Here is a 27970-nt window from a genome sequence, read left to right as displayed (position 1 = left end):
AATTACACTCATCATGACAAATGCTATACAGAGACAGTGCATGAACTAGATCAGTTTCTCTAAACTCTTTCTGTGCAGAAATATCATGAAGACATTGGAATCAGTGCATTGAAGATAAAATGTAATTCTTCATTGTTTTACTTAGAGTATATGATAGCACAAAAATGGAAAAGAAAGTTTAAAAGACTGTCATCTTTATCAACAAATCCACTTAGATAACATTATTTCCCTTCAACATGTGTTTTTTGTGCAAACACAGGTTGATATATTATGTCTCCTAGCCATAGATTCTATCTAAAAACTATGAGCAGTACTTTAGAAACAATCAATTATACTGGATGACATAGTGCACATGGCCAGTGTAGTTTATTCCGACACAACTGAACCAACTCTGCGACGGCCTTTTTGATCTTGTAGCTCCATGTCAGAGAGACGTCGCTGTGAGACTCCACATGCTTGGGGACACAGCTTCTTGTTTACATGCTTTGTGAGTTTGACAAGCTGAGAGGAAAACTAAACTGGTTTTGTTCAGCGAAGGAATAATGTGTCACCTAAATACAACAGAAGGGCTCTTTGATGTGTTGTCTATCGCTGATGTCTTGGGGTTTTTTTTGCTTTCACAGAAGATAATTGCTACCCAGTAGCACCTGCAAAGGCTTCATGGATGGGAGTGTGCCTCTTGGAGATTATTATATCAGTTCACAATACAATATGTGCACTAGAACTGAAAAGAAAGATAGGAGAAATGTGAAAAAAATATTAGTTTTAACTTTTTTAAAAATTCTTTGTGCATTTACTGTTTGAGTTGAGCACTATTACAGTTTCAGATTTCCTGTTTTCAGCACAACCATGACTCTACATTTAGTACCACTGACAGATACAGGTTTGATTTTTGACTTTAACTCCATGCTTCGTTGCACATTTAAAAAAGAACCAACTAATGGAATGAAGACTGAATATTGATTGGTGACTGATTGGCGATCGAGTTCATTTGTGTTAGGCTTACAATGAACTGGTGACTGGTGACTTGCCTGCTGTGTCTCAGTGTCTCCCCCTAATATATGTTGTTAAAGGCTAACTTGTCTCCCCCAAAAACATAAAAACCATGAAATGACCAACACCAGTGATTCAAAGTCAGTGAATTTTACATGAAGTCAATGATTTCAAGTAGAGGAAAGCAATACCTGGATTACTGAAACTGCAAACGCCTTAATTGGTTTATTGTACTTGCATTAAGGTTGTAATCACGTAAGTAAGCACACTATCACTTGATTAACAGACAGTGGTGCTGTTTTCTGTGAAATATGAAAAGAGAAGTTATTAGAGATTTATGTGCAACCGCATATAAGAAAATAAAAACTGCATATGTGAACACTTTTTTGGAGACTATCCCTTTATACAGCCTGTTGACTTTTACTTCTTGGTGATACAGACCAGGTAGTACAGGCCATCAAACAGTTAAATGTTGGGAAAAGCTCCGGTCCTGATGGCCTGCCCGCTGAGTTTTATCAGTTGTATATTGATGAAGTCATAAACCTGCTCACTTCCATGTATAATGAAGGTCTCCACAGTGGCTGTATGGGGGACTCTTTTTATGAAGGTGTTCTTTGCTTATTGTATAAAAAAGTTGATGAATCTGATATAGATAATTATAGACATCTTACCATCATGAATACTGACTATAAAATAGTTCCTAAGATAATTATGAGTAGACTTAATGATATACTAGAGGAAATTATAAAGAACAAGCATGTACAATTAAAGATTGGGTAATGTGGGACAACCTTACAATTTTAAGAGAATTTTTATTTTTATTTTTTTTGTTGTGACAGTAAAAGGGCTCTATGTTACAAGAAACCTACTGTTAACATGTATTGCTAAATATTCCGTTTTCCTATTAGCCTGAAGAGTTAAACATATTCTTTCAGACACGAACATAGTAACAACGTCTGGATAAGAGATAGACTGATAAATTGGTTTGGCCGATCAATCAGTGCCGATAGGACGTTTTAAAACAATCAGAATGGACAGAACCTGGCTCCGATAGTTTCTGATGGCTGTGCAGCCTCCACTGGTCGTGCAGGGATGTACATCACCATTTTGTATGGAGACTCCATACACACAAAGTCAAGGTAATCAAGGTTTTCTCTACCATTATAAGACTCAGGTGCAGCGCAAAAGTATTTTTTCACAGCGCCTAAGCCGAATAAACAGAAAAAACTATGCTGAGAGTTCTCTACTGCGTTTTGTTGTCATTTACGGTCATGCTGCTTCTCTGTCCTCTCCTCTGCTCTCTGTGTTTCACACACACACACACACACACACGCACACACACACATACAAATTTTACTTGTGTTTACACATGCATGTAATATGTTCACATCATCCTTGAGCATTAGCACTACTCAATACAAATGTGCTCTATCATGAGTCAATGACATGGGTCCAACTTAAAATACAAAGAGAGGTGCCTTCTCCAAATGTGGTGACTGCCTGTGATTACAAAACATAAAAGGAACATGCCAGGTCCTTCATCTCAAACACGCAGACACACACAGTGTTAGAAAGAGACAGGGAGATAGAGGAACTCTGGTGTCTCTAAGAGGATGTGTCAAACTGAAGTAGAAATGAAATTTCAAAGTGCTAAGCTTACAAATAACTTATACATAAAACAAATCATTGATTTGCATAAATGCACATCACTCCAGTTAAGAAAGTGAATGACGGGACCTCTGATTTATTAATCTACTGTAGTTGCATTAGTATTTCTGTAAACTGTGAAAGTACATTAATAAATGTATCATGCTAGTAATTACTTTTTAATTACATCTCAGACATTCAGGACTCAACTTAATTCTTTCTGTCAACCATGACTGCCATAAGACACCAAAAGCACGCAAATCCTCTTCACCATTACCATATGAATCACTTAAAAATATGCTGGCACGAGATGAAATCAGGTTCATGCTGTATTTGCTGTTTCCTTGATGATTTTCAACTTTCACAAAATTATTCTATGTGCAGTCTCTGTGCTAAAAAAACGGGAAAAAACACCATGACCTTCTTATCATGACATGAATCAATACCTAAAACAGATTATCACCTGTTCAACAAGCTAAAATGAAAACTGTCTTTATGCAGCCTACCTCTCTAGGTTAGTTTGCCACATATCTTGGCAAATTCTTGTTAACATAGCTACTGGCTGAGACAAACCAGCCCCCTCGCCTATCAGCAGTACCTGCAGCAGTGAATCACAGCAGTAGCAAAGGGAGGAGCACAGAGGACGGGAGGAATGACTGATACTGACTGATGTCTGTGTTCTTCTTTGTTTATATGCTTCACTCAATATTGTGATGTCAGAAATATTATTAGATTAGTCTCCAGTGAGATATTATTCAGTTTATATAGTGACTTTGCTGTTGTAAACATTACTGTTGCTTCTCTGGAAACATTATTTAGTTATATTTAAAACATAAAATCGATTCTAATCCTGTTCTGAATAATTTTGATAATGATCATTTAAAGAAACACAGTTCTTTAATAATGAAAAAGAACCAGTAGGAGTATTGATAGATAAGAGTATAGATAAGATAGAGATAAAATCCTAAGATACACATCCCAACAGCTGGTTAGTGGCTTCGCCCTGACATTGAGAGGACGAGCAGGTTTTAAGTTTTTATTACTTTACTTAGACGTTCAGTTCAACAGTTATCCAGTTTCTAATAAAGTAAAAGACTGTTCATTTCTGACAGTGTCAAATTTTTTCACAGGGGGTGGGGATGAGGGGGAGTGATACTGACCGATTAATTGGCTATCGGCTTTTTCCTGCTCCAAACTATAGTTATTATATCGGCCTTTAAAAATCCACTATCAGTCAACTTCTAGTCTGGATATTGATTTTAATCCCTTTATTAGTATGTAAACATGCTGAATGACGAACATCCATGCATCCATTTCCCAGTTCTCATTGTTGTAGGACTGTCTTAGAAACGAGAGGCCAGACTCACAATACATTTAAATAAAAAAAAAAACAAACAAACTTTGGTCTAATTAGGCTTTGTGTCAGATACCTCAGAGGGACTGGAATATACGGGTGTGGTGTGGCTTGCTTTGCTGTAAGCGTACAGTTACAGTAAGTGTCTTTTTAATATACCTTTAGCTGGTCAGAAAATGTTTTTGGAATGGTCATATAGTTGAAATGTGCTGGTAAACTAACTTTTTTTTGTACATGTATATACTTTAGTGCATGCAGGATTTAGGGTTCAATCCATTGTTCATGTCATCTGTATTATGAGCATGTGTATTTAATGTAGAACTGCAACGATTTGTTGATAAATCAATTAGTCAATTGACAGAAAATTCATCAGCAACTAATTTAATGACCAAATAATCATTTTTCAAGCAAAAATGGTAAACATTTGCTGGTTCCAGGCTCTCAAATTTGACTTTGTTGCTTTTCGTGGTCTCCCACTACTGTTATAGTAGTAATAACTTAATAACTTGGTTATTAAATGTAAATTTAATATTCTGGGGGGTGTGGACTGTTAGTTGGACATTTGGACTTCAGGATGTTGTGATGGGTGTTTTCAGCATTTTCTGATGTTTTATTGACCAAATGATTAATTGATTAATTGTGAAAATAACTGGCAAATTAATTGTTAATAAAAATAATCATTTGTTGAAGCCCTAATTTAATGAGATTTTAGAAACTACAAATATAAACTAGCTGCAACAAATAAAAATAGCTGAAATGCTACAATTTTCAGTGAACATATGTGTAAAGTTGAACATTTAAAAATAATCGTAAACTTTCAATGGCAGATTATTTTGAATCAATCCATCCCCTAAAAGTGCTCTACAGAGACTAACTGTGATAAAGCCATGGATTAATATTTGTCCCAAAAGTCCACCAAGCTCTCTGACCTTTCTTTGAAGGGCTCAGTGGATGAACACATAAAGGCACACAGACATGACATAACAGATTACAAACACATTATGTCTTTGTAAGTGTGTTCTACAGTTCTATGATGCAATTGTGTTTTATTTTAAGAGCTACAACAGCTTGCAGATGTTTCATATTTTATGTCATTTTATGTCATAAAAAGAATTTATGAGGGAGGAAATCATCTTGCATTTGTCAACCATTTTCAAATCAGGTTTGATACAAGACACAACCTGCACACTTCGCTATTGTTACAATTGAATTTTTAGCTCATTGGAAAAGGTTCATGTTGAAGAAGCTCACTGGAAACAAACCTCACCCTTTCACTCTCACTCAGAGCACTCCCGTCTAAAAACACAAATGCTGCCAAAAGCACTCTGCTACAAAGACGTCAGAGTCAGTTTCCTGTAATACTTTTTCCACTTTGCAGCTGCAAAGAGGTGAATCAATTGCAAAAGACTCTCTAACTTGCCAACATTTTTGTCTGCCTTTGGGAAGTCTCCACAGGCATTCTCTCGAGTACTTACAGCTGGATTGTAGCTCAATACCTGAACACATATTTCTTGATAGGGTGTTTTTTTCTGTTTAACTGAAGTCTCATGTCTGTTGTTCCTCACATTTGAACACTCTTGTCTTTTAACATTAACGCTTTGTCTCTACTTCTACCACTGAAGGACACTACGGCGTCTGCTGGTTAACTGTTTATTTTCCAGTGTATGTAGTGTTTTTTTTTCCAGGGCGTAGGATTGGTTTTAACTTTGGCAGGGACATATTTGGTCAGACAGCCAATATATACACAGTTGCCCATGTGTGCATTTACTCACTTATCTCTTTTTCTCAAATGTGCACATATACAATACACACTATTTACTTTACTCCATATCTATCTGGTTATACAACTTGCCTAAAACAGGATATGTGACATTTTCTCTGATTTTACTAAGATATTTGATATATAATTGTACTGATATCTGAGACTGCAAATTATTATTTAAATGTGAAATATGTGAACTTTAAATGTTACAAGCAAATAAGAGAAAAATAACCAAAAAATAATGTGCTACTGTGTTTGAGCCAACTGCCTGCTGATACCAGAGCTCACCTGAGCTCCTGCAGCTGCAACTGCCTGTCAAGCGGCTGCTTCTAAGATTCTCCTGATAAAATGATGAGTGGCATTCACAAACAAGCTAATCAATTGGACAAGCTGTGGGTAATTGATCTTATAAATAATATCCATATTATAACGATCCATTCAATAATAACTTCCTGATCCAGTGATAAAAAAGGGAAGGGGGCTGATGGCCTTAGTGTAATAGACATTAGTTCTACACACGTTTCTGTCAAAGATGTTTGGATTGATAACAGATCATTTTTATTAGCTTAGCTGTTACTGACACCTGATGTCCTCCATCTTTTGCTTTTTGGGGGACATTTTCGCCTACCATCACAATAATCTATTTAGTTGAAGTTAAAATGAAATGTTAAAATGTTTATGCTTGATATTCAGAAATATCAACTAACTGATGGTAGTTATATGTATATGTATGTGTATATATATATATATATACAGCAATGAAATTATTTTTAGTTCCATTAGGTTTGAATTATTTTAACTACATACCAACTGCTTCAAATTCACCACAGTTCATTGATCACACAGACACTGCTGTCAATGTGCAGTAAAACTTGAAGGTTATCCCTTAATCTCTTGCTTTCACTCTCCATTAAACTAGCCTGCATGTTACAGTAAACACACACTCTAAAGAGACCTTACCTGGCTCTGTCCTGTAACTTGTAGTTTTTACGTTTCGATTTTTGTACAAACACAGAACAAGATATAATACTTAAGAGATGCTGGAAACTGGATATTTCCCCTCTTTGGACAGAACCTGCTGGCTGTTTTCCTCTGCTTCTAGTCTTTATGCCAAACTAAAATAATCGCCTACTGGCTGTAGCTTCATATTTAACTGACAAATGTGAGTGGTATCAATCTTCTCATCAGATTTTTCAATAAAGGGATTGCTACAAATTTTTATTTAGTCTTTTAAGGTATATGCAAATTCAAAAAAAATGTTTAATTGTGTAAAACAATGTGTTCATCAGTGCTTAACAATACAAATAACATATTTTCCAGAATTATAATAAAGAAGATAAAATCTAACAGGAATAGCATTAAGTGTGGTTGTGTGTGAAGGCAATACAATTATAATGAAATATAGACACAAGCATCCATCAGCTGTGGTATTATGAAAATGATATGTTAGTTGTTAAAGTGTGGCGGTGTAAGTAGTCTTGCCAAATATACAGAAAAAGCAGCATTTTGCAGATTGTGCACAGCCAGAAGCAATTAGAAAGAAAAAATACTGGTTTCTGGGTTACACTAAGGATATAGAGATCACTTCTCCAAGGCTAACTGAGTCATCCAGTCTTCAGCTCTCTGACAGGCAAGAACCCACCAGCTAGCTTGTTTGTTCCTGTCATGTCTGTTACCGAGATCATCAGGCTTCGTACTCAATCAGTGCCTGTGTCTGTGTATGTGTGTCTGTTAAAACCTCTTAGGCTTAACTTAAAGATGCAGTATTTCATGTCATATTTGAGTCAGTTGAAGTATGTGGAAGTTAGGTGACAGGAGTCTTTACAGTGAGAAAGGTAACACATTTCCTACAGGACCAAGCAAAGAGGACATCTTGTAGGCTACTCTGTGCAGTAAAGCCGAGCGCGAGCTTAGTTTCCGCAAAGCTATCTATATCATTTAAAGTAAAGCGCTGGCAGGGTGTTTGTCTTCATAATTTCGCAGACACCACAGAAAGTCCTTCTTGGAGGACAGAAAAAAAAATACTGGCTTGGATTCTTATGAAGTAGGGGGTTGTGGTGAGGTCTAGTTACACCGGGACACAATCCATGCAATTAAAAAGAAATGAGCAAATAAAATCAATAAGGATCGCTTACACTGTGGTGTCAAAGGACTCAACAGAGGGCAACACAAGCCTATATCTTAATTAGGAGAAATAATGTGTACACAGGCACAGGCAAGTCCACGCAATAAGGGACGATAATGGTGTGTACAAAGGACTTCTCATTTCAAGCTGGAAGGAGTTCATTACTTTTCCTGTAAATCCATTAAGTTATTATATTAAACTGATGACACTTGTCTGTCAAAAGCGGTGTTGTTGAGGGGTAAGCCTGAAAAAGTAGTGCGTGAATAACTGCATGAGTTCCTCTCTCTCTCTCTCTCTCTGTCTCTCTCTCTCTCTCTCTCTAAGGGTATTTTAATAAGGTGCTGACAAGAAAAATGATAATGATGTGTCTGTCATGATGCAGAGCTGGCTAAATTTGTCATGATGGCAGGTGACTGATGGTCTGGTATCTTCCATTGGCCAAACCATGAATTCTTCCCCTAAACATTCGAACACACACACACACACACACACACACACACACACACACACACACACACACACACACACACACACACACACACACACATCGGATGCCTAAAATCACAGGTACAAGCAGGTAAATCACATCCTTCTGTGGGTTTAGGGTCATTGCTAATTGACAGCATGTCTTCTATTTGCAGCCTGGAAGACATGAAGTCATCATGATAACCTGTGCAGACTGGAAACAACTGTATTACACTGACTGGAACTTTGAAATGTATGACACGGATGGCTGTAATCATTTTTCTTTCTTCTGAATAGGGATACTGCAGTGTATGTAGGCCACATCAAAGTATTCATCAAGGTCATGATTGCCTCAGTGTTACAGATTGCATGAATAAACATGGCAGTGGCATATTCTGTTCTGCTCTCCCCACAGTAATCCTTAAATGTGTATATTAAAACCATCAGTTTGTTAAATCGCGTAGAATTTACTTTCAGTCAGTCAAGCTCGTAAGTCTTCTCGATTTGTATTACAACGTGTCTCATAAATACTTCTGGTACTGTGCTGTTAATGTTCTGTGTTAAGTGACATTTTAATGGCTTTGTACAGTTGTTAATCTAACCCCCTTTTTGTTTTTAAATGCACTTCATTTTCAAATGTTGACTTCATTGCCTTGACATGCTTTCAACTAAAATCATGTTTTGTTGTTATCATATCTGTTCATTTTCATCTTCATCCTCTATTCTATTTCCTACAGAAATGTTGCAAAAAAGCCACTATGTTATATGGAAAGGGAATATAAAATATTCTAACATATGCTTTCATCTACTGTTTTTACAAACAAGAAAAATAAAAATGTTTCAAGTATTTATAAAGACTTCACACAAGTGTTGTATGTATTATAGAAGAAGCACAGAATAATTAAATCTTTATCTGATTATATGGATACGTACAAGTATATAATTGCTTAAATATCTCAGTTTGTTTTGGATGGGCAAAAAAATTGCATTATTTTTGAGATTACAGTGATTTCAATGCCTCATTATGCACATTTACCTTGTAATTTATTGACTTTTCTGTGAAAATGAAAGAATAAGCCTGTATGATCTGTTACTATGGACCCACAAGACATTAGTACATTAGTACATTTAGTTTTGGCTTAAAACAGAAGATCTACTCAACTGTTGCAACTTGAGTTCCTTGTTTCACACTTTCAGCAGAGGCAAAAGACATAATGTCTTCTACTGTATTTCATCAGATGAAATACATATTCTTTATGGCAAAATGATGACATACATTCCTTGATCTTCATTTTTCCAACAAAAAATCCGCCGTGTGATGTGACTTTCATGTGTTGATGTGATGTGAATCATTTTTTTTTGTTTGTTGTCAGTGAGAGAGAGAGAGAGAGAGAGAGAGAGAGAGAGAGAGAGAGAGAGAGAGAGAGAGAGAGAGAGAGAGAGAGAGAGAGAGAGAGAGAGAGAGAGAGGGAGAGAGAGAGAATAAAGCACGCTCCATTTATTATTTCACTTTGGCCGAATACTGTTGTCTTACAATATGTCAGCAGAAGTTGATGTCACCGTGTGTTTTGTGTTTTGGGAATGAGGGAACATGCAGAGAACATTTCTATAAATGTATGAGAGGAAGCAGGAAAAAGTTCATACAGTCCTGTAGTTGCTCCATGTTGTGATCATTGACAACTGGCTTTTTAGATTTCACTGTAACAGTATTTTGCAGTACACCGCAGTGTTATGCAGCCATTTAGCTGATTATTTAGGCTGCATTTGTATTATAATTTGTATTTGCATTACTCTATTTTGTTTAAAGGACATACAAACAATATATTTTCACTGGTCTGTTCAAATCTAAAGTTTATTACAGCCTGGCTAGTCTAAAATATTTTTCATTTCATAAAGCTGTTTCAATAAGGTTTACGAATATTAAGACATTATTTTTAGCCATATTTCTCAGGTCTACTATTTTTCTGTATTGAGCTGGAAATGAGTCATGGACTAATATGCACACGCACCGTTGGCCTGGACGGGCTTCACGCTTGTTCTGTTTGAAATGCTTACCTCATCTGACACAATCATTAGCTCGCAATTCAACTCAAATTGACAAAAAACGTTAAAGAAAAATGTTCCATTTAGTTTAATGAAAAAATGCTTGTCGGTGTCCATTTTCTGTCTTCCTCACTGGAATCACAACTCATATTTCCATATAATAAACAATGTCATAAAATGTACAACCTGCTGAGTTTTATACAACAGACCTTTTTCACAGCAGCCATTTTGTCATAGCAGGAAAAAAACAGGTCTAACTGATGACATTAATAATGGCACCGTTCAATGAAAGTGCCCTATTCAGCCATGCCAGTGAGTCCGCTTGCACAGTGGCAGGGACCTGGAATTGGCTCATCTACACTGAATGCAGCCAGCATTCATGTTATTAATTACACCTGTGGCTAGTAGGCTATGACATGCAGGTGTTGTATTCAGTGTTGTCTGTAGGCCTGATGTTGCTACGCTAGAAATTTCTACCTATTTGTCTTGTGTGTTTACCAGAGTTAGTCCAGTTTAACCTGCAAGTGTTTTCTGCAGGGATTCTTGACAAATGGAAATGAGTGGAAAGTGTCAAATGGGCCAGACAGTGTCATTTGTCAAGACAACAAAAAGAACAGTGTCAGAATGTCGTGGTGAAAATAGTGAGCCAAAGAAGGTTTTAAAAATGCTAGATATGTAGATTTGAAAATCAGTTGATTCCACTGAATCTTACTGAACAGCAAATAACTGACATTAAAAATGTTGAGTATTTAATTTTTGTGCAGGGTTGTGTTTTTCTTGATTTACAGTATTTTACTTACATTTGAAATTATATTTACAATATGTTAAATAGGATGCATTCTCCGTTTCATTCAGTGTTTATTATCTACAACAGATGCTGCAATAGACTTCTCAATTTTGATTTGTTCCACTACTGTAAAAATGAACTAAACTCAAGTTTGTACATCGTAGAGAGATCATTCCATAAATGTACTAGATTCAGCTGGATTTAGAAAGATTATAGACAATTTTCAAAACTCATGTCTCTTTTCTTTCATTCTGCGGATGTTTGAAACTAAATAAAAAGCCTTGAATCTCCTTCTGTTGTCTTACCAATCAATGGTATCAATAGTGACATTTAAGCATGAACAAGTCCACAGGTAAATGTCATTGAGCGTTCTTATAAAATTGGAGGCTATGCCTCTAATCTAATCCTCTCTAACAAGTGATGATGTGAAGGGATGACAATGACAGACTGTGTACAGGCTCAATCCATACATTTCTATAATGCAGAGATGTGCTCCAGTGGTGAGAACTGACCCTTGATACATTTAGAAGTTTTCTCTGAAAGGCAAATCAATATTTCTTGCAAGCTGCATAGTAAGCAAATCGAAGTTCTTTAGCAACAGATAATGAATACAAAATGTCAGCAGACATCAAAAAATGAGTCTTTCATGGTGAAAATAAACATCCCCTGGGTTCTAAATGTCTAATTATAATACCTTCAACAACAAATGTTTTTCCATGGCAAAAAAACCCAATGTCTGCACGAAAACTTGTTCAAAATTAAAAATCCACATTTTCTACACCTCAAGGGTGTTTTTGTCTAACCAGATTCATCATTCTGTTGCAACAACAGCTTTTTCCATTACTGTCAAGCCGAACGTCCCTTTGCGGCAATAGATGTGCCTCCTCACAACTGAACAAGACACTAACTTTTTAACACATGTCATAAAGCTGTGAGACATCTCATTCAGTGCATAGGGGCCCGCGTTGATCTGAGACTTCAGACGTGCCATCGGAGAGAATGAGCGGTACGTCATCTGATGGTTTCTCGAACGACAGGCCTGTCACACAACAGCCAAAAGCTTAGAAGTGCAGTTCGTTTGACACACAGTCTTCAGGGATGTCACAAGGAAAAAAAAAAAAAAGAAAAAAAAAAGACGTTGCCCCATTTAAAAAAATCAGTTAGAGTGGGTGGGTGAGTTGGGGGTTGGAAATGGGGTACATAACAAATAAAGCATTGGCCTACAAAAGATCCAGAGGGAACACTCTATGTGCCTCCTTGGTGTCCATTTAACAGGAGGGCTTACAGCAGCCAGCTACTTACAGCCTAACTGAAGTGCTATATTACTCACCGAGCTCAGCTGGAAACACTATAGAAAATGTGTTTGCCTAGGATCTGCTCTCCTTTATCAATCCCAAACAGCAGGGACCAGAGCTTTAAGCACTATGCCAGGGTTCCAGCAATATCAAAAAACATTTCAGACACAAAAAAAGAGGGAATGGTTGCACAAATAAGATTTCAGTTTTGTCTCTGTAAATCCTTTAGAGCGGAATCTAACACAGCACATCCTACTGAATTCCCACAGAGACTATTCAAAGACACTGCCTTGGAAAAGTAACATGCAGACTTAGAAGTACAAGCTCAAGTATGCACAAAGACAGACAGATAGACAGCCACACACACAAAGATTACTGAGAGAAGATGAGAAACGGGTGCAAGGGCACTTGATTTGAATAAGAATTTATTTATTTATTTATTTTTTTCTTACCAATGAAGAGGTTCCATTCAGCATCCAGGTCTGCCTGGTTCGCCAGACAGCCCCTCATAACGTTGTGACAGTAGTTGTGACAGGGTTTCAGCCCAGGCATGCCGCGACAGTATGGACAGTACAGCATTTTGGTCAAGGCTCTGACACATGCTGGAACTACATTCACCTGCAGAGCAAAGAGAGATTCTTCAGTTACATAAAGTATTTTTGAGCCTAAAATGGAGAGAGAAGGAGTGATACAGTCATGTTATCCCCACAAGTGACATTTTCATATTTTACAAAACATCATGAAGTTTCCACAGAAACTACTGCATAACACAGGCAGCAAAGATAAAAGAATCAATACTGAGGACTGCAATTCCCAATCGAAACTTGTGGGGGGAAAAGTCAGACACTTTTTAAGTTCTGACGAACATCCCCACACTACATCACATCTTTTGAAGGCCTGAGATGGGAAAACCCAGCAGATAAAACTGTATGACAAGATGAGATTTACAACTCTGTCCATCTCAATTCTTTGTGAAGGCTGTGCCTTTTGTTGTTGGGCCATGTCATTGTACAGGCTTGAGTGAAGGCGACAGGATTCTCACATCTGCTTCCCTTCAGAGGTGGGGATGCGGCGCGAAGAGTACATCTGATAATTGGCCTGTCAGCCTCTGTATTCATGCTTGACTTTAGATTTTGTCCAACGCACACTCTGGAGACTGCTGTGTGTGCGTGTGTGCGTGTATGTGTGTGTGGGGAAGGTTGGCAGATCGATCAGTGGTATTCATAAGATGGACCCTACAACTGGAGACCACCTTCTATATTTAAAGGGTTCAGCTTGACAGAGAGACCAAACTAAGATCACAGAATTTTTTTTTTTTTTTTGAGGGACAGTTGAATAACTGAATTTAACTAGTGTCGTGTTGGAAATGGTGCGATCAGTGCTAATTTAATTTTGCCAGATGCACACGTCCATGGTGAAAAGTGAAGATGAAGTCAATACAGAAGGATGTAAATAAAATTCATTTATTGAGATTAGTTAAGTATAAGCAGTAAATTAATGATTATATTACCAACACAAAAAAGAGAGACATGGAGAGAGAGCAGTGTGGTATCAATCATCTGTATCACTTTGTTCAGCAGTGATATGTTTCATTATTACACACAAGACAGATAATATGATATTAGTTGTAATTATATAATATAATATGTTTGTTAATACTTACTGTAAATTGGTAACCCTGTCCATAATTCATAACAGTGAATAGTACAGTTGTTATATAGTGATTCAAGGAGTAAGTAGAGAGAATCAATATAATACTGTACACATTGTATATGTCATAATAATCACTGCTGATTTGAACTTTGTTCATTGTAATAACAGATAGTTGGATGAAGGAAAATAGAAACAGGGATGGACAGGCAGCACAAAGCAAAGTGATATAAATACAGCTGAAGATTAAAGTGAGAAAAGACTGAAAAAAGAAAACCCATCAGTGCACTTTTGTAGCACCATGGCAACATCTGAAGCTGTGCTATGAAACATCCAGCATCAGTCTTCTATCCAGTCTGTTTTTATCACTGCCGTTTGTCTTTGATTTTGGTGACCAGACCACCTGTGTGTTCATACATGTAGGTGTGCGAGAAGAAAAACGCAAGAGGAAAACAAGAGAGAGGAAGAGAGACATGTACACCATTAGTGTATTTGCTTCCACTGTTGCTTGACAGCCGGCAACAAGGATCAAATGAACCATCTTTGACGTTTGCAATCTGCCACTGACATCACGCGATGTCTTGTAAGAAGGCCATTAAACTGGGCTGCTAGTTGTCAATTGCATTGCTCCATGTCATCTGCTGGTATGTGTTCTTGTAAACTGTTCATATCACTCTGGGACTGTGGTTAACATATGGGAATTGTTCACAAACAAGGTTCATCTGATTGAACACATTTCACAGCTGACATGATTGAAAACCATTATGTTAGGCTTCTGTGGAATTATGTCGTAAACAGGTCAAATAATCTGATGTTTGTAATGAATTTGCTGGTAAGAAAATATTACTTTGGGATTCAATAAGATTAAATTAATCGCTAAAAGGTGACTCTACATGTGTTTGCACCAAGAGTTACTTGAAAGTAATTTAAAATGAATAGAAAATGGCTTGGATGAAATAAATACTGGAAAGCCATGCAAATGGCCAATGACAATTCAGTTTGTATAAAATCCAAACCACCTTGTGGGAGGAAAAAAAAGTAATTATGGTACTATGTTGTAGGTGTCTGCTGTCAACTTGATGGACCTTTCACTATGATTTGACTTTATGTAGTACATAAATTTGTGTTAATTTTTTACATTTTCTGATTCACAATCAGTTCTGGAGGGAGTACAGAAAAAGATAAAAAGAAAAAGAAGAACAAAAAGAGAAAGAACAGGCTGTAGAGAAAGCCAATGACACTGCCAAAGATACTAGGAAACAAACACCAATGAAACAGAGAGACACATACAGATGAAACAGACGGCGAGGAAACCGGACAAGCCACTAGCAGACAAACAGAAGGACTGGGCAGGTGCTATCACCACATTTTGACAGAGAAACAGAACAAAGTACATGCCAATCACAGTATTTGCTTTGGAGATAACAGCTTCTTATTTACCAAGATTTTTTTTATTGTGAATATACTGTACGCTTGTTGATTTGAATGATTTCTACAATGATGTAGAACGTATATGTAATATTTTGCTTGCAATTCATAAAAGCAACACCAAATTAAGGTTTGCATTGACTGACTTGCTCACACAGCTTGTACAGCATTTAGCTTTCTCCAGTGGCAGCCCACATACAGGTACAACCTTTAGATTTCAATCTGATCATTCTGTGCCTTTAATATACTTTCTGTAATGACAAAATCAGTATTATACATATAAATCCATGAGTCAAATCTGACATGCAATTCATGAGACAAGGAGGCTTACCCATGCATCCCCAGCAATCCCTCTCCCTCTATTTCGTCAATGAGTCAAATTCCACAGATTAAATATAACATTTTCCCATCAAGCTATTTGGATCATTTTATTTCACAAGCTAATTTGCATATACATATATTTACTATAGTGACAGAGGAAAAAAGAGGGAGTACTTGTCTCTTTTGTTTTCTCTGTTGGCTCAGTCCAGCCCAGCCACTGTACCTGAGCAAGGACATTAAATCAAGTTTATACCACAGTCGTAAAACAAAAACTAGCTGACAGGATGACTTTGGAATATACTCACTTAATAAATTCACTGTGCCACTGCTATGATATAAATAATAGCAGCATCAGAGAGGACCCTAATGAAAACAGTATACTTTATCATTTAACATCAGCATACCATTGCAATGCCAATTATATATAATTTAATACCATAACACTTCTTCTTACAACTTGTACAATAAAGTACAATATTCATTCATGGAAATATTAAATAATTTAAAAAAATACTGGGATTAATCTGTTTCAGTCAATTCAATTAAACTTGGCCCAGTTTCTTGACACCCTATTTAAGAAATACGGAGAAAACTGGGAGAATTTTCTTAAGTGAAGACCTGCTCCAACTGCACTCTTCTTATATTCACTGTGACTTTTAGAAATATATTTCATATTGCAAACAGTAAAAGTATTTTACGCTGCCCCTGAGCTTTGTGAGCCTTTGGTAATATTTGCATTAAAATGGTGCCTACTAGCACAATTATTTTACAGGGATTTTTAAATCATTGCAGTTACTGTGCCCAGCAGTCGCTGTGTGCCCTGGATGAAGGGTAATCTGATAATCTTGTTAGCACTTATTTACAGTTGAGTGGATGGGATATTTCACAGCAGGCTGAGGGAAGGACTAGGGAGAGAGATGCCTCAGATCCAGAGTGAGATTAACGCACTAATCTACTCATCTGATGTTTTAAGTGCTATGATAACACTGTGTGGAGTGCATGTGTTTGTATATGTGTGTTTGTGTGTGTGTGTTTTGTAGAGAAATACTCCAATGAGAGTGGTGTGAGGCGTAAACAGTGGCCTACTCATTAGCCTACTGCTTTAAAAGATCAGTTTGAAGATGTGGCCAGCTGTTAAGACAGATTCCTGAAATGAGAATTGACTTTATTGAGGATTAAAAATGTAAGATTATAAATGCACAGAGTAATAATATAGCAAGGCAAGTCTAATTTCATTCCGTAAAGGCCCACAGTCAGGGGCCATTACACTAACCTGAATTCAGCATCAGCAATAACACATATTCCAGATAACTTGGAATACAAATCATTATAATAAAAAAAAGACAAGGCTCACTATTATAATGAGAGATAACTCCAAAGGAGACTCTTAGAAGACATCACCTTGTCTATCCGACAGGGTGTTGTCATGCACATATGGCGTGAACTCCCTTTAGGGGTAACAGAGTGGGGAAAGCACAGACGATGGAAATTGCTTTGTGCCACCAAGTAATGAAGTTGTGAGAAATGACAATGACTTTGCAAGCTACCGAGGCCAATCAAGGGGAACACTAGTGGGACAGTGAGATTGTCGCCAAAAAATTGTCTCAATAGTTCTGTCATAATTATTGTGACAGGTTGCTTTGCTTCACACTGATTGGACATGGATGTAAGACTGCATTGCTGCCCCAGTGTCCCCACTCAATTCCACAGCCATTAGCGTCAATGGCAATATGAGTGATCTGTCACTGTGCAAATCAGACGACCATCTGCTACCAAGAGAAACATGTGCCTGGCCGCACAAAACGCCTGTGTGAAAACTTCTCTTCAGGTTTTGTTTTTTTCTTAACTAAAGGTTTACATGTTGCTATAAAAATCTGAAATGAATTCTTTAGGTTAGAGGAAATACAAAGAAGTATTAAACATCAGCTGGAAAATGCTCACCGAAGGTAACAGTAAATCTTCTTCAAACACTAGGATGACAAGTGAGCTAATGCTCCTTTAATCATACTGTCAGATTTAAAAAAAAAAAAAAAAAAACCTGAAAAAGAGAAGCAAACAGGAGTGAAGATAAGACGCTTACTCTACGAGATAGAAATAATGCAAATGTACTGTTACATTTAAAAACCTACTTTCATAAGAAACATTTATAATGCAGTACAATATGTATCATAGCATGTCTGCATTTGCTTTACGTAGTGATGTACGTTTTCAAGAAACTGCTCATAAAGCACGACTGCTACTTATCACAAAAGATGAATAACTCTCAGAGGCTTTGTACTAATATTTTGACACTTAAGTGCACTTAAGTACAAGGTAATATCTCCTTTTGTTAGACTATAATACTGCTTTTCAGAGCATAATATTTGTATTTGTGCATTAATAAATTACATTTACCTAACAGTTGCAGTTACTGGTAAGAATTAAATTTTATTTGCACATGTGATGAGCTTATAAAATTGGATAGGTTGTTTGGCTGTTTAAACTTAGTAGAGTAGCTAAACCTGAAACATCTTACAGGTAAGGACATCAATGTTATTATCTCAAGCTCAAACCCAATTACGTCAGACAGACAGCTTATTGGTCTGAAGGAATATCTTGCTGGCTCCTGTGAAACAATATGTCAGTTTAGTGAAGACCATATTTATATGAGGCTGAAACCAAATCAAGCCTAAAGGGGGCATCTGGTAGTTGTTGCACTTCTGGTTGATGCATATGCATCTTTGTTGCATGTCATGTGGATTAATAATCTAAAAAAAGAAACCCAAAACAAATATTGAGCATTTAGCATATTTATCTTTACCAAAGCAAAAAACATGATTAAACTATTCAAATTCTCTCGGAATGAAAAGAGATGTAGTTTCTGTGCTACACCATAACACTTATTAATGTTAACAGACTAATTAAAAAACAGATGTTTGAGGTATAATAGTATAAAATGTTTAAAATTAAAGTGCTTGTGGTGCTTGCAAAAAAATGTACTGAATGTCAATAAATATATTGAAATTTTGGTAACACTTTCTATGATGCCCATGTCTATAGTGCATTATAAACATACTTTTAATGCATATAATCTGCTTATAACACTGTATAATTATAGTTATAAGCACTCATAAATATTCATAATGCTTTATAATAATAATCACAACACATTATAAAGCATTTTATAATGACTAAGTAGTTAAGTATAATAAATACTTCATAATTGCTGGTCACTCGCTAACATTTTTTTGCAAGGATCATAGTGTATTATAATTCTCATAATTGTAATACATATATTATAATGCATTATAATCACTGTTACAATGCATTATAATGTGATTATCGGCCAGGAAAGAAAAGCTTAGAAACCTTTGAGTACACCCTCATTACTGATGATGTGATACATACACAAGTATTTTGTTGTAACTTCCTTTTTAGTATAAGCTTCAAAAATGAATCTAACTTCAATATGTAAATGAAAGCATATAATTTGTTTAAAAAAATATGTAATATAACTCTTCAAACATTGCCTTGGGACACTGAGCTCTTGGAAAAACAGGCTGGTCAAAGAGAAAAGGAAGAAAACAAAAGGGGGTTTGGGAACATGTGAACAATTTTTGTAATGAAGAAGCTCTATTGTGATGCCTTGCAAAGATTGTCCTATCCAGAAAAGCGCAGTGTCTTTTAACCATGAAGGTGATCTTGCTTTAACCAAATAGTTTTAGCTGCCTAAACATAGCCACACCTTAATCACAGAGGTGTCAGAGCAGAAAATGCTCATATGGGTCCTTGTGGAAGGTGCTGAAATACCCTATTTTGTAAGGTTTTTCCCCTAAAAATTAGTTTTTAAACATTAACACAGATACAACACATTATATTTTAATATTTCTTGTGTATCCCAGTAATATATGCTGTGGTTTCCAAGTAAAAAATTGAAGTGTTGATTGAGATGTGTTGTCCACCAAGGCATATTTAAAAAAACACACAATAGACTGTTCTTCAGGTATTTGGAAACCAGCCAGCACTGTGTCTCAGTCCAGCTGAAGCATTACACTTGTGTATTTCTTGGTGATACACAGGTCGCTAGAACAGTGTCACAAATATCCACACAAATAGATGGAGATCCTTAAAAACATTTGCTTTTGCAAACCACAAACATGCCAGTTCACAAACACATTAAGAGACTAAGAGGGTAGTTAAGATAAGTAAATGCGTAAACTAAACATGAATAGTAATTCCTCAGTACAAACAGTTGCACACTGTGCACAATGTGACTCTGTATGCACTAAGGTTGTCATTGATAATAAAACACGGTCTGTAGCATTTCATACTCTCACTAATCACCTCTCCTTTCTGTGCTTCTCCGCGAACTTTAGAGTCCCCGTCTACTCAGCATGTTAAATTTAAGACGGAACCAGAAACAATTCCACAGAGGCTGCACTAAAATCAGTTGCTGTCATATCAGTGAATGTCTGAGACTGACAGAATAATCCACATGTGAGCAGCTGTGCCTCTATGAAGCAACACAGTGGTACTTGGCGGGCCCCTGTGACCCGCACGAGTCAGCTCAAGTGTCTGTCTTTGGTGAGGCATGGCGTTGCCCGTTGATTTACCCTGACATGCACCATGTTATGTGGCATGTCTGGAGCAGCAGTTGGGACTGTTTCTTTAATTTACCAGGACAAGTGCAAACATGTTAAAAGCCATGCCCATGCTACTCAATAACTAAGCACAGCATACCATGAGCTATTCACCATCTCTAGTGTGTACAAGACCTGCATACTCTATATTGTTATCCATCTGCCATGGTGCCTCCTGGATTAAAGTGCAGCACTCACTCTGTGTCCATCTGACTCTGAAGGTCTGCAGCCCAGCCCGAATGTCAGAGGCAAACAGGTCTCTTGTGGCTGCCAAGAAACCTCTGGACAACGTCACAACATTGGTGCTGACAACCTCCTTTAAGTGCATGTTAAATAAAGATGTGGTGCCACAGACTTTAAATCAAGGTGCAAAAATGCAGTCATTAGATGTCATGTGGGTTGGTACAGTCAGTTTATGTGACAAATAGATGAATAAGGGTTCTTTTTCTTGAACATGTAAAAAATTGATTAATATTTTATTAATTTTTTTGTCAAATTTCCATCCTTTTGTGTTTTGTTCTAGATATCCTCCTACTCAGTATCTGGCTGACTGAGTATGTACAGTGCCTTTTAGACTTTTCAGTATAAAATGGAATAGAGCATATACTGTAGGGAGAAGTATTAACTTTATTTCTTTATTATCCTTTCATATCATGTCCTTGTATTTCAGACCACAGGCTGTCTCATTTTTTCCAACATTCTGCAGTTCACCAAAGATCAAAATCTTTTAATTAAAAAGGACATCTTTGGTGCAGCACATTTCCCGATGACGTGCCAACCTTTTTGAGCCAGTTGCCATCTGCCGTCACAGCACTGTGGCTGAGGCCTTATCCCCAGCAAGCTGTGTGAGCTGTGAGCCAGCGAGAGAGAAGGAGAGAGAGACACACAGTAAGAGAGAGAGAGAGACGGAGAGAGAGTGAGATACAAGTTTGTCTGACGCATCTGTAGAAGTGGGCCTCAGCTGAGAAACATTGATGAACCATACTCTCTTATGGAGGAGGTCACTTAATCTGTCCTAAGCAGGATCTGCTGTCAAATTGTCCTTGTCCATGATCTGGTTGTGTAACATAATAATCACAGATATGATGATGCAGATACAGATATGGAAATGCTACAAGACCATCAAGAGGACACTGTACATTTCACCTCTTACAGTATATTAAAAGTATATTTAATGTGAGCATTTTATCTCTGTGTCTCTTAAACTAATATTGGAGTTTCTTGAATCAGTAGTAGAATTTATAGGCACCTCCTTTGGTTTGATTTATTCATACAAACCTATTGTGCATTTTGTAATTTTCTTCATTAAAAAAAACCCATTTTGCTTAATTATAATTCATAACAATCCAATGGAAACTATTTTTTGATATTGTGCTTCACTCTACTGAGTGTTCCAGCTAAATGGCTACAGTTTACTGTGATGTGATGACTAGGAATCTAACAGCTAAGAGCTACAAGCTGTAAATTATAGGGTGACTGTGCTAATTAAACTTTTTCAAACCTTTCTCATTATTACTCTGCAACCAGCTACTGGCATTACAGTGCTTGTCATTTAGTATTTTAGTAAAATTCAACAGTAATACTTAGTGAAGCTAATTTTGTTTGTTGTTGTTTGGCAAGTGTTAAGTATTCGCAAAAAGTCAGTATGCAGAATAAAAACGCTCAAGTATTGAAAGTGCTGTTGATGGATGTATTGACCTACAATTCATTGCACAAAGAAAATATAGGAGCTTCTCACAGCTGTAGAAATACTTTATTCTAAAATTACAGGTGGTGGGACAAAAAAAAAGTTCTACATCTTCAGAAAAAAACATTTTGCTTTGTCTTAGTGAAGTTTAACTGAAAGGGATATTCAAAGTTGCAGTTCGACTGATGTCTGCCTACGCACCAGCTGTATCATATCCTGTTACAAGGTAAGTATGTAGATTTTTATTAATATACAAACTGCAAAGACAGTATACTATGACAATTAGTACATATTGTGTGTGATGGAATTATGACAGCTAGTGATTAAAACAATAATAATGTTTGCAGCAACTTGCTCTGAGGCAGAATGGCACAATAAAAGTAAAGAAATATAAGAACATGTTACTGTATTCTACTTCAGTGAAAATGAATGTTGCATTCAATTATGTTTGTTTATAGTTAATTACAAAAAGGAGCACACAGTAGTGTGTTACCTATTTATAGTGATGTTACCATCACTTAAGTCTCATTATTTTTTGTAAATTTAAATTACTGACTCAGAAGGACACTGTTGTCTAAGCTTGTATTGTTTAATGGTGAACATACTTAACTGTTTTGCCTTGACAGTGCGTGGGCTAAAATGGTACATGGCAGTGACAAGTAGGCTAGAAAAAAAAGACACCAAAGAAAAACTATGGAAACCACATGAAACTGATTCTGATATTTCTGACATGTCAGCAAAGACTCTGTGAACTGGCAGAGCATTAATCTAAGGTAAATGTTGTGTAAAGATTAGAAACTGCCTTGGAGCTTAATGTTAAATTATCTGACAGTTCGTGGTAGAAAATGAGTGTATAATAAGATCAACATGACAGTATAAGCCATCAGGAAAAACAAATCCCTCGGTACAAAATACCCTACTTCCTTCCAACGTCATGACTAAATATTCACCATGCGCTATGCCAGCTTCCCGTGCTTATGCAGAGCGAGTGATAAGTGCTCTAAATGCCATAACTTTAAACCGTTCAAAAGGTCCAAATCCCTGCAATCTTCTCTGAGCAGGTCTTAATGTGGATGGACTGTGTTTTAAGTACTCCTAGGATAAAACTCTTAATGGTCATCATAAACTGTAATCCAGAGAGATTCTGCTCTTAATCCAGGATCGAGCTCCAGGAAACTGCCCAGTACAAGTCAAGTGCAATCCCATTTTATGGAGCGATATCTCTCCTGTTCTGACTTCACTGCATACAGAATTCTCCGTTAGCAGTAATTATGTATTGCTCATCATCGTCACTGCATCATCCTGTGTAAAAGTAACATGGAAAATTGAACAGACAGATGGTTGAAGCAGCCATTTCATATGAAAGACATGTTATGTCATTTTAAAACCTAGGGTTTTGTAAATTACACGACTGATTTGGTTAGTGGAATTACAGCCTTAACAGTGGCTAGTTGGAGACACCAGGGGCCATATACAATATGCAACACTTCACACAAATTTTGTACTAAAGGCCTGTGGCAGAGACAAGATAATTTTTTCCACAGACTTATACAATGTTTCACTTAGACCAGCAGGCATTTTCTCATTTTAAACTCTAAAGTATGTGCAAATGAAAATGGTGCACGTCCATAACCCCCCGAACCCCCGCAATTAGCAAATGAGTGTTATACAAAAGTGGGTCTTTATGCAGTCACAGTGACACAGGAAGAAGAGAAGCTGATAATTTGAAATAATGTACTACAAAGGTGTGTTGACTATGCGTGACCAATAAGATTAATTGGTTTTAAACTGTCAAACTGCCAAAGTACTCATTCATGCTAAACTCTCTCATTTGTGTCCCCACAAATGGTCAAACAGAACAATATGCAGGAGTGACAATGATTTCAACATCGGCATTCATTTTAGACCCTAATTCTCAGTGGTGGTAAATAACAGTTTTGAAGTGCTTGTGCTACTATTTGTACTTACTTGATACTTGATACTTCCGCCCCACTACATTCTTGAGGTAAATACTGTACTTCTTACTCCACTTGTTTATTTTTTATTAATTTTTTAAATTCATGCAGGCTTGAAAATGTCCTGCTGCTATTAATAAAGATTTGAGCGCCAACCTAAGAATTTGTTACCTAGTGATAATCAAGTAACATCTGGGAACAGTTTCCTACCTCCTCCTGTTTTAACTCCTTGACTTCATCACTCCCTTTGTCATTGTAAACTGTCCTGCTGTAGTGTCTGAATGCAAAACTGCCTTAACCATTGATTACAACTATACTGTATTTGGATACTGTCTGATCACTACCTTTCAGCCCACTATGTAAATGTGCTACCCTGTCATTGTTCTTGGTTAGCTTACTTTCTCAGTCTTAGTCTACACAACACTGTATAATTCTTAAAATGCTTTTTTCGTGTGAAAGTTACTGGCATACACACGTTTCCATGTTGTTTTTGTAAAGACTTCTGCCCACAGAGAAACACCAGGAAAACAGAGAAACAGCTAAATTTCTTCAGTGTCTTGTTTTCAGCAGGCAAGTTGGCATGATAAAATCATTATTTTGATTTTATCACATTGTGATGTCGTTGTGATGTAGTCTGGCAAAATCATCATAAATACAGGTTAATGACAACAGCTTTGTGTGTTTGGCTATCTTGACATTTAAATATTTTTATATATTGCATATTATATAGTGCTCACTGATTTGTAGTGTGTGACAGCTGTATTTGTATTTTAAAATGGTCAACCACAGAGAAAGTTAAAGGCAATTTAAGGTTCACTGCCATTTTAATTCTGGTTGAAGGGCTGAAACAGAGCGAAAAAGATGCATTTAGAAATGTAACTGGCTTAGTGTGAATGTGTTCTTAGACCCACTCTCTCTGTAATTTTACTTTATACTGGTATAGCATTAAAACATTCTACTATAGCAAACTTCTGAACAGGATGATTTCTTTAACATATAGTATGTTACTGCTTACTTTTTAAATATAAATTTTCAGCTAAAAAATATGATAAGTTTACACAATATGATTCATTTTTATGGTGCAAATTACCCCAAAGTATACACATTAGGTAAAATTAACAACGCTGGAAGGTCCGAAGGTCTCAACCCAGTTGTTAAAATAGAAATTTTAACAACTGGGCAAACTCCTTCTGCTGTGCCAGCCTCCACTGTTTTTTGACCACTGTTTGCTCATGAGTGATCGTCTAATATAACATAAAGTGCTGAATGGCCAAACACAGCAAAACACTGATTTCTAACGATTTACTTCTTGCAACAGTAACACACACCACTGAATCATTCTACCATAAAGCCTATAAATTCTCATCACTTGTGGATATGAAATAGAGCAGAAAGTGCCATGTATAATATTGTGCTTACACTTAAGAAGTGAACAATTTGTATATACTCTAACACTGCATTGTAAGGAGATGCAAGTGGCTGTATGTCACTGAAAGCAGCAAGTACCGAAGGTGATTCCTAGGTCAAGGTGATTTGTCATGCCAAGCAACTTTTCACCTCGAGTTCTATGGTTGCTCACTAGGCTGACAGCCTTCAGCAGTGCCACAGTGTTTCCTGGCTCTTCTTCATAATTGATGAGGAAGCAGGGAATATGGGATTTGATCCAGAGTGAGGACGCCTTTTAGGCCCAGGACAGATGTATAGAGGCAATCATTTAAACTCTTCATCGAGAATGGCTATGCCACTAAGGACTGGTGAAAGCTAGCTCAGTGGTAAGCTAAAAGACAATGATAAACAATTTAAGATGAGTGACTCTTCAGAGATGATACATGGCAGCAAAGTACGGCAGGGAGGATAAAACACTTTAATATGTACATACCATTATGATGCAAAATCCCATATTCCTCCATAATGAAGTTAGTACACAGGATACAGGAGGAGGGTGATAATATATCAGACTGATGATTCAGTTTCAGACATACCAGTCCATGTTTATTAAAAGCTGGCAATGCTTTGGTATGTGATCTAATTAAGAAGATTTGTTGAAGCAGATTATTAAATTGAATGTAGCATTTCATTGTGTGTAAAGATAACATGGCTTTTTAAATGTATTTTATTTCAAGTCATGTATGATTGACACATAATTTGGTAAGTTTGTGGATATTGTAAAAACAAACAAAAATAACATTATTATAAAAACATTCATCCTTCTGAATACATAGTTTACATGATTAACACTTGCCATAATCAGTTACTTTCAATTGGAATTTCAATGAATGACCAAATACTATTCAGCTTGAGACACATATTTGCTTGTTCAAAGTAGAATTTGCATAGTAAAGTAACACTGTAGTTGGTTAAATTTAACACTAGTCCTGAATTGGTCTTAAACTGACTAGATAAAGTAAAAATCTAACATCAACACTGGATAGTGCTATTCAAACTAAACACTACAGGTTAAATAATAATAATCATAAATTGTTTCAGTTTTGATGAAATGGAAATTATAATTGTAATAACAGATATATATATTTAGTCATATTCCAAAACATAATGTACTGCACTCAGTTATGTTCACAATCTACCCAGTTCCATGATCTATCTGTCTCTCAGTAAATGCTAAATACAGGGGGCTGGTTAAGCCTCTAACAAGAATGATTAAAGTTCTTTCTCAAACTGAGCACGTCTCATTTATTTTTTGCCCTCTCTCCCTCTCCCGCTTGCTTTCTTTTTTTCCCCTCTTTCTGCAATTTGTCTCCTCTGTACCACTGAAAGGGACACTGAGCTTCAAGCTAAAAAGCAGATACAAATGAATCACACTCCTGCAGAACTTTTAAAGACAGTTTTTAAAAATGATTGTTTACACATTTTTTTTTTACATAATACAAGTCCTAATTGCAGGTGAAAAATATTGATTTTGGTAGGGTCTGCAATTATTTATCTGAAATGACTGGATGACTAAGGTCGGCAATATACTAGTTACAGTTTCAATTTTTAAGACCTATTGGCAATACTTTACTTTAAGTCCCCCAATTTAGCATTTCTAAGCAGTATACACACATTGAAGAAATGGTTTATAACACACTATTGTGTAGTTATAAGCAAATATAATAACAAAGTGTTTATTAATGTATAGTATTTGCCAACAATTATAAATTCTCCTATGAAGATATTTTGTAGTATTGCAATTGTGTTTTATTATATTGTCATTCATTATCTTTTTATATACAACCCCCCACTTACAGTATGGGTGCCCACAGGAGGAGTTTAAGTTGTTGTACATTAATGAACACATAGCTGCTAACAACTACATTATAGCGTGTTATAAACCTCATATGTTTACTGCTTATAAATGCTAAATATTGAGGCTTAAAGTAAAGTGTCAATGACTTGTTAAGTCTTAGTGAAATCATAAGCTAAACTTTATAACTCCTCACCTTACACCTTTATGTTCTCTACTGTTTTGAATAATCATGAAGATTAGACGTAAAGTACTCTGAATACTAGTTTTATCATTCCTGATAGTTTTGTATCTGTTTTATAAAATGAAACAACATGCAACATGTAATATACAACCAGCAAACAGATTTGGTTATGTCATTTCAACAGTTTAGACATCCATGAAAAACGATTGCATAACTTTCTGTGTTTAACATGGAATTAGAAAACATATCCACTAAGCCTTTAAAAATGCATTTCTAATCTCCAGTATTTGATAATGCTCTGAAAAACATATTTATTTTTCTCAAATCAAACCATAAACAACAACAACAGAAAGGAAAATCAATATTATCATCATGAAATCAACTGTCTGCATGGAGAATGTCACTAATTTTCCT

The 27970-nt window shown here is 36.3% G+C and overlaps 1 protein-coding gene across 1 annotated transcript in view; it reads right to left on the bottom strand.

Moving 5' to 3' along the window:
• Positions 1-27970, bottom strand: part of gpc6a (glypican 6a) — a 163019-nt gene that overhangs the window by 44997 nt on the left and 90052 nt on the right. The window contains exon 4 of the mRNA XM_042414051.1: positions 12924-13089. Coding sequence (XP_042269985.1) covers positions 12924-13089 — 166 coding nt within the window. The remainder of the gene's footprint in view (positions 1-12923; positions 13090-27970) is intronic.

Source organism: Thunnus maccoyii, chromosome 1 (genome assembly GCF_910596095.1).
Source record: "Thunnus maccoyii chromosome 1, fThuMac1.1, whole genome shotgun sequence".
NCBI lineage: Eukaryota > Metazoa > Chordata > Actinopteri > Scombriformes > Scombridae > Thunnus > Thunnus maccoyii.
Note: the sequence above shows the minus strand (reverse complement) of the source record. Positions and strands in the feature narration are given on the sequence as shown.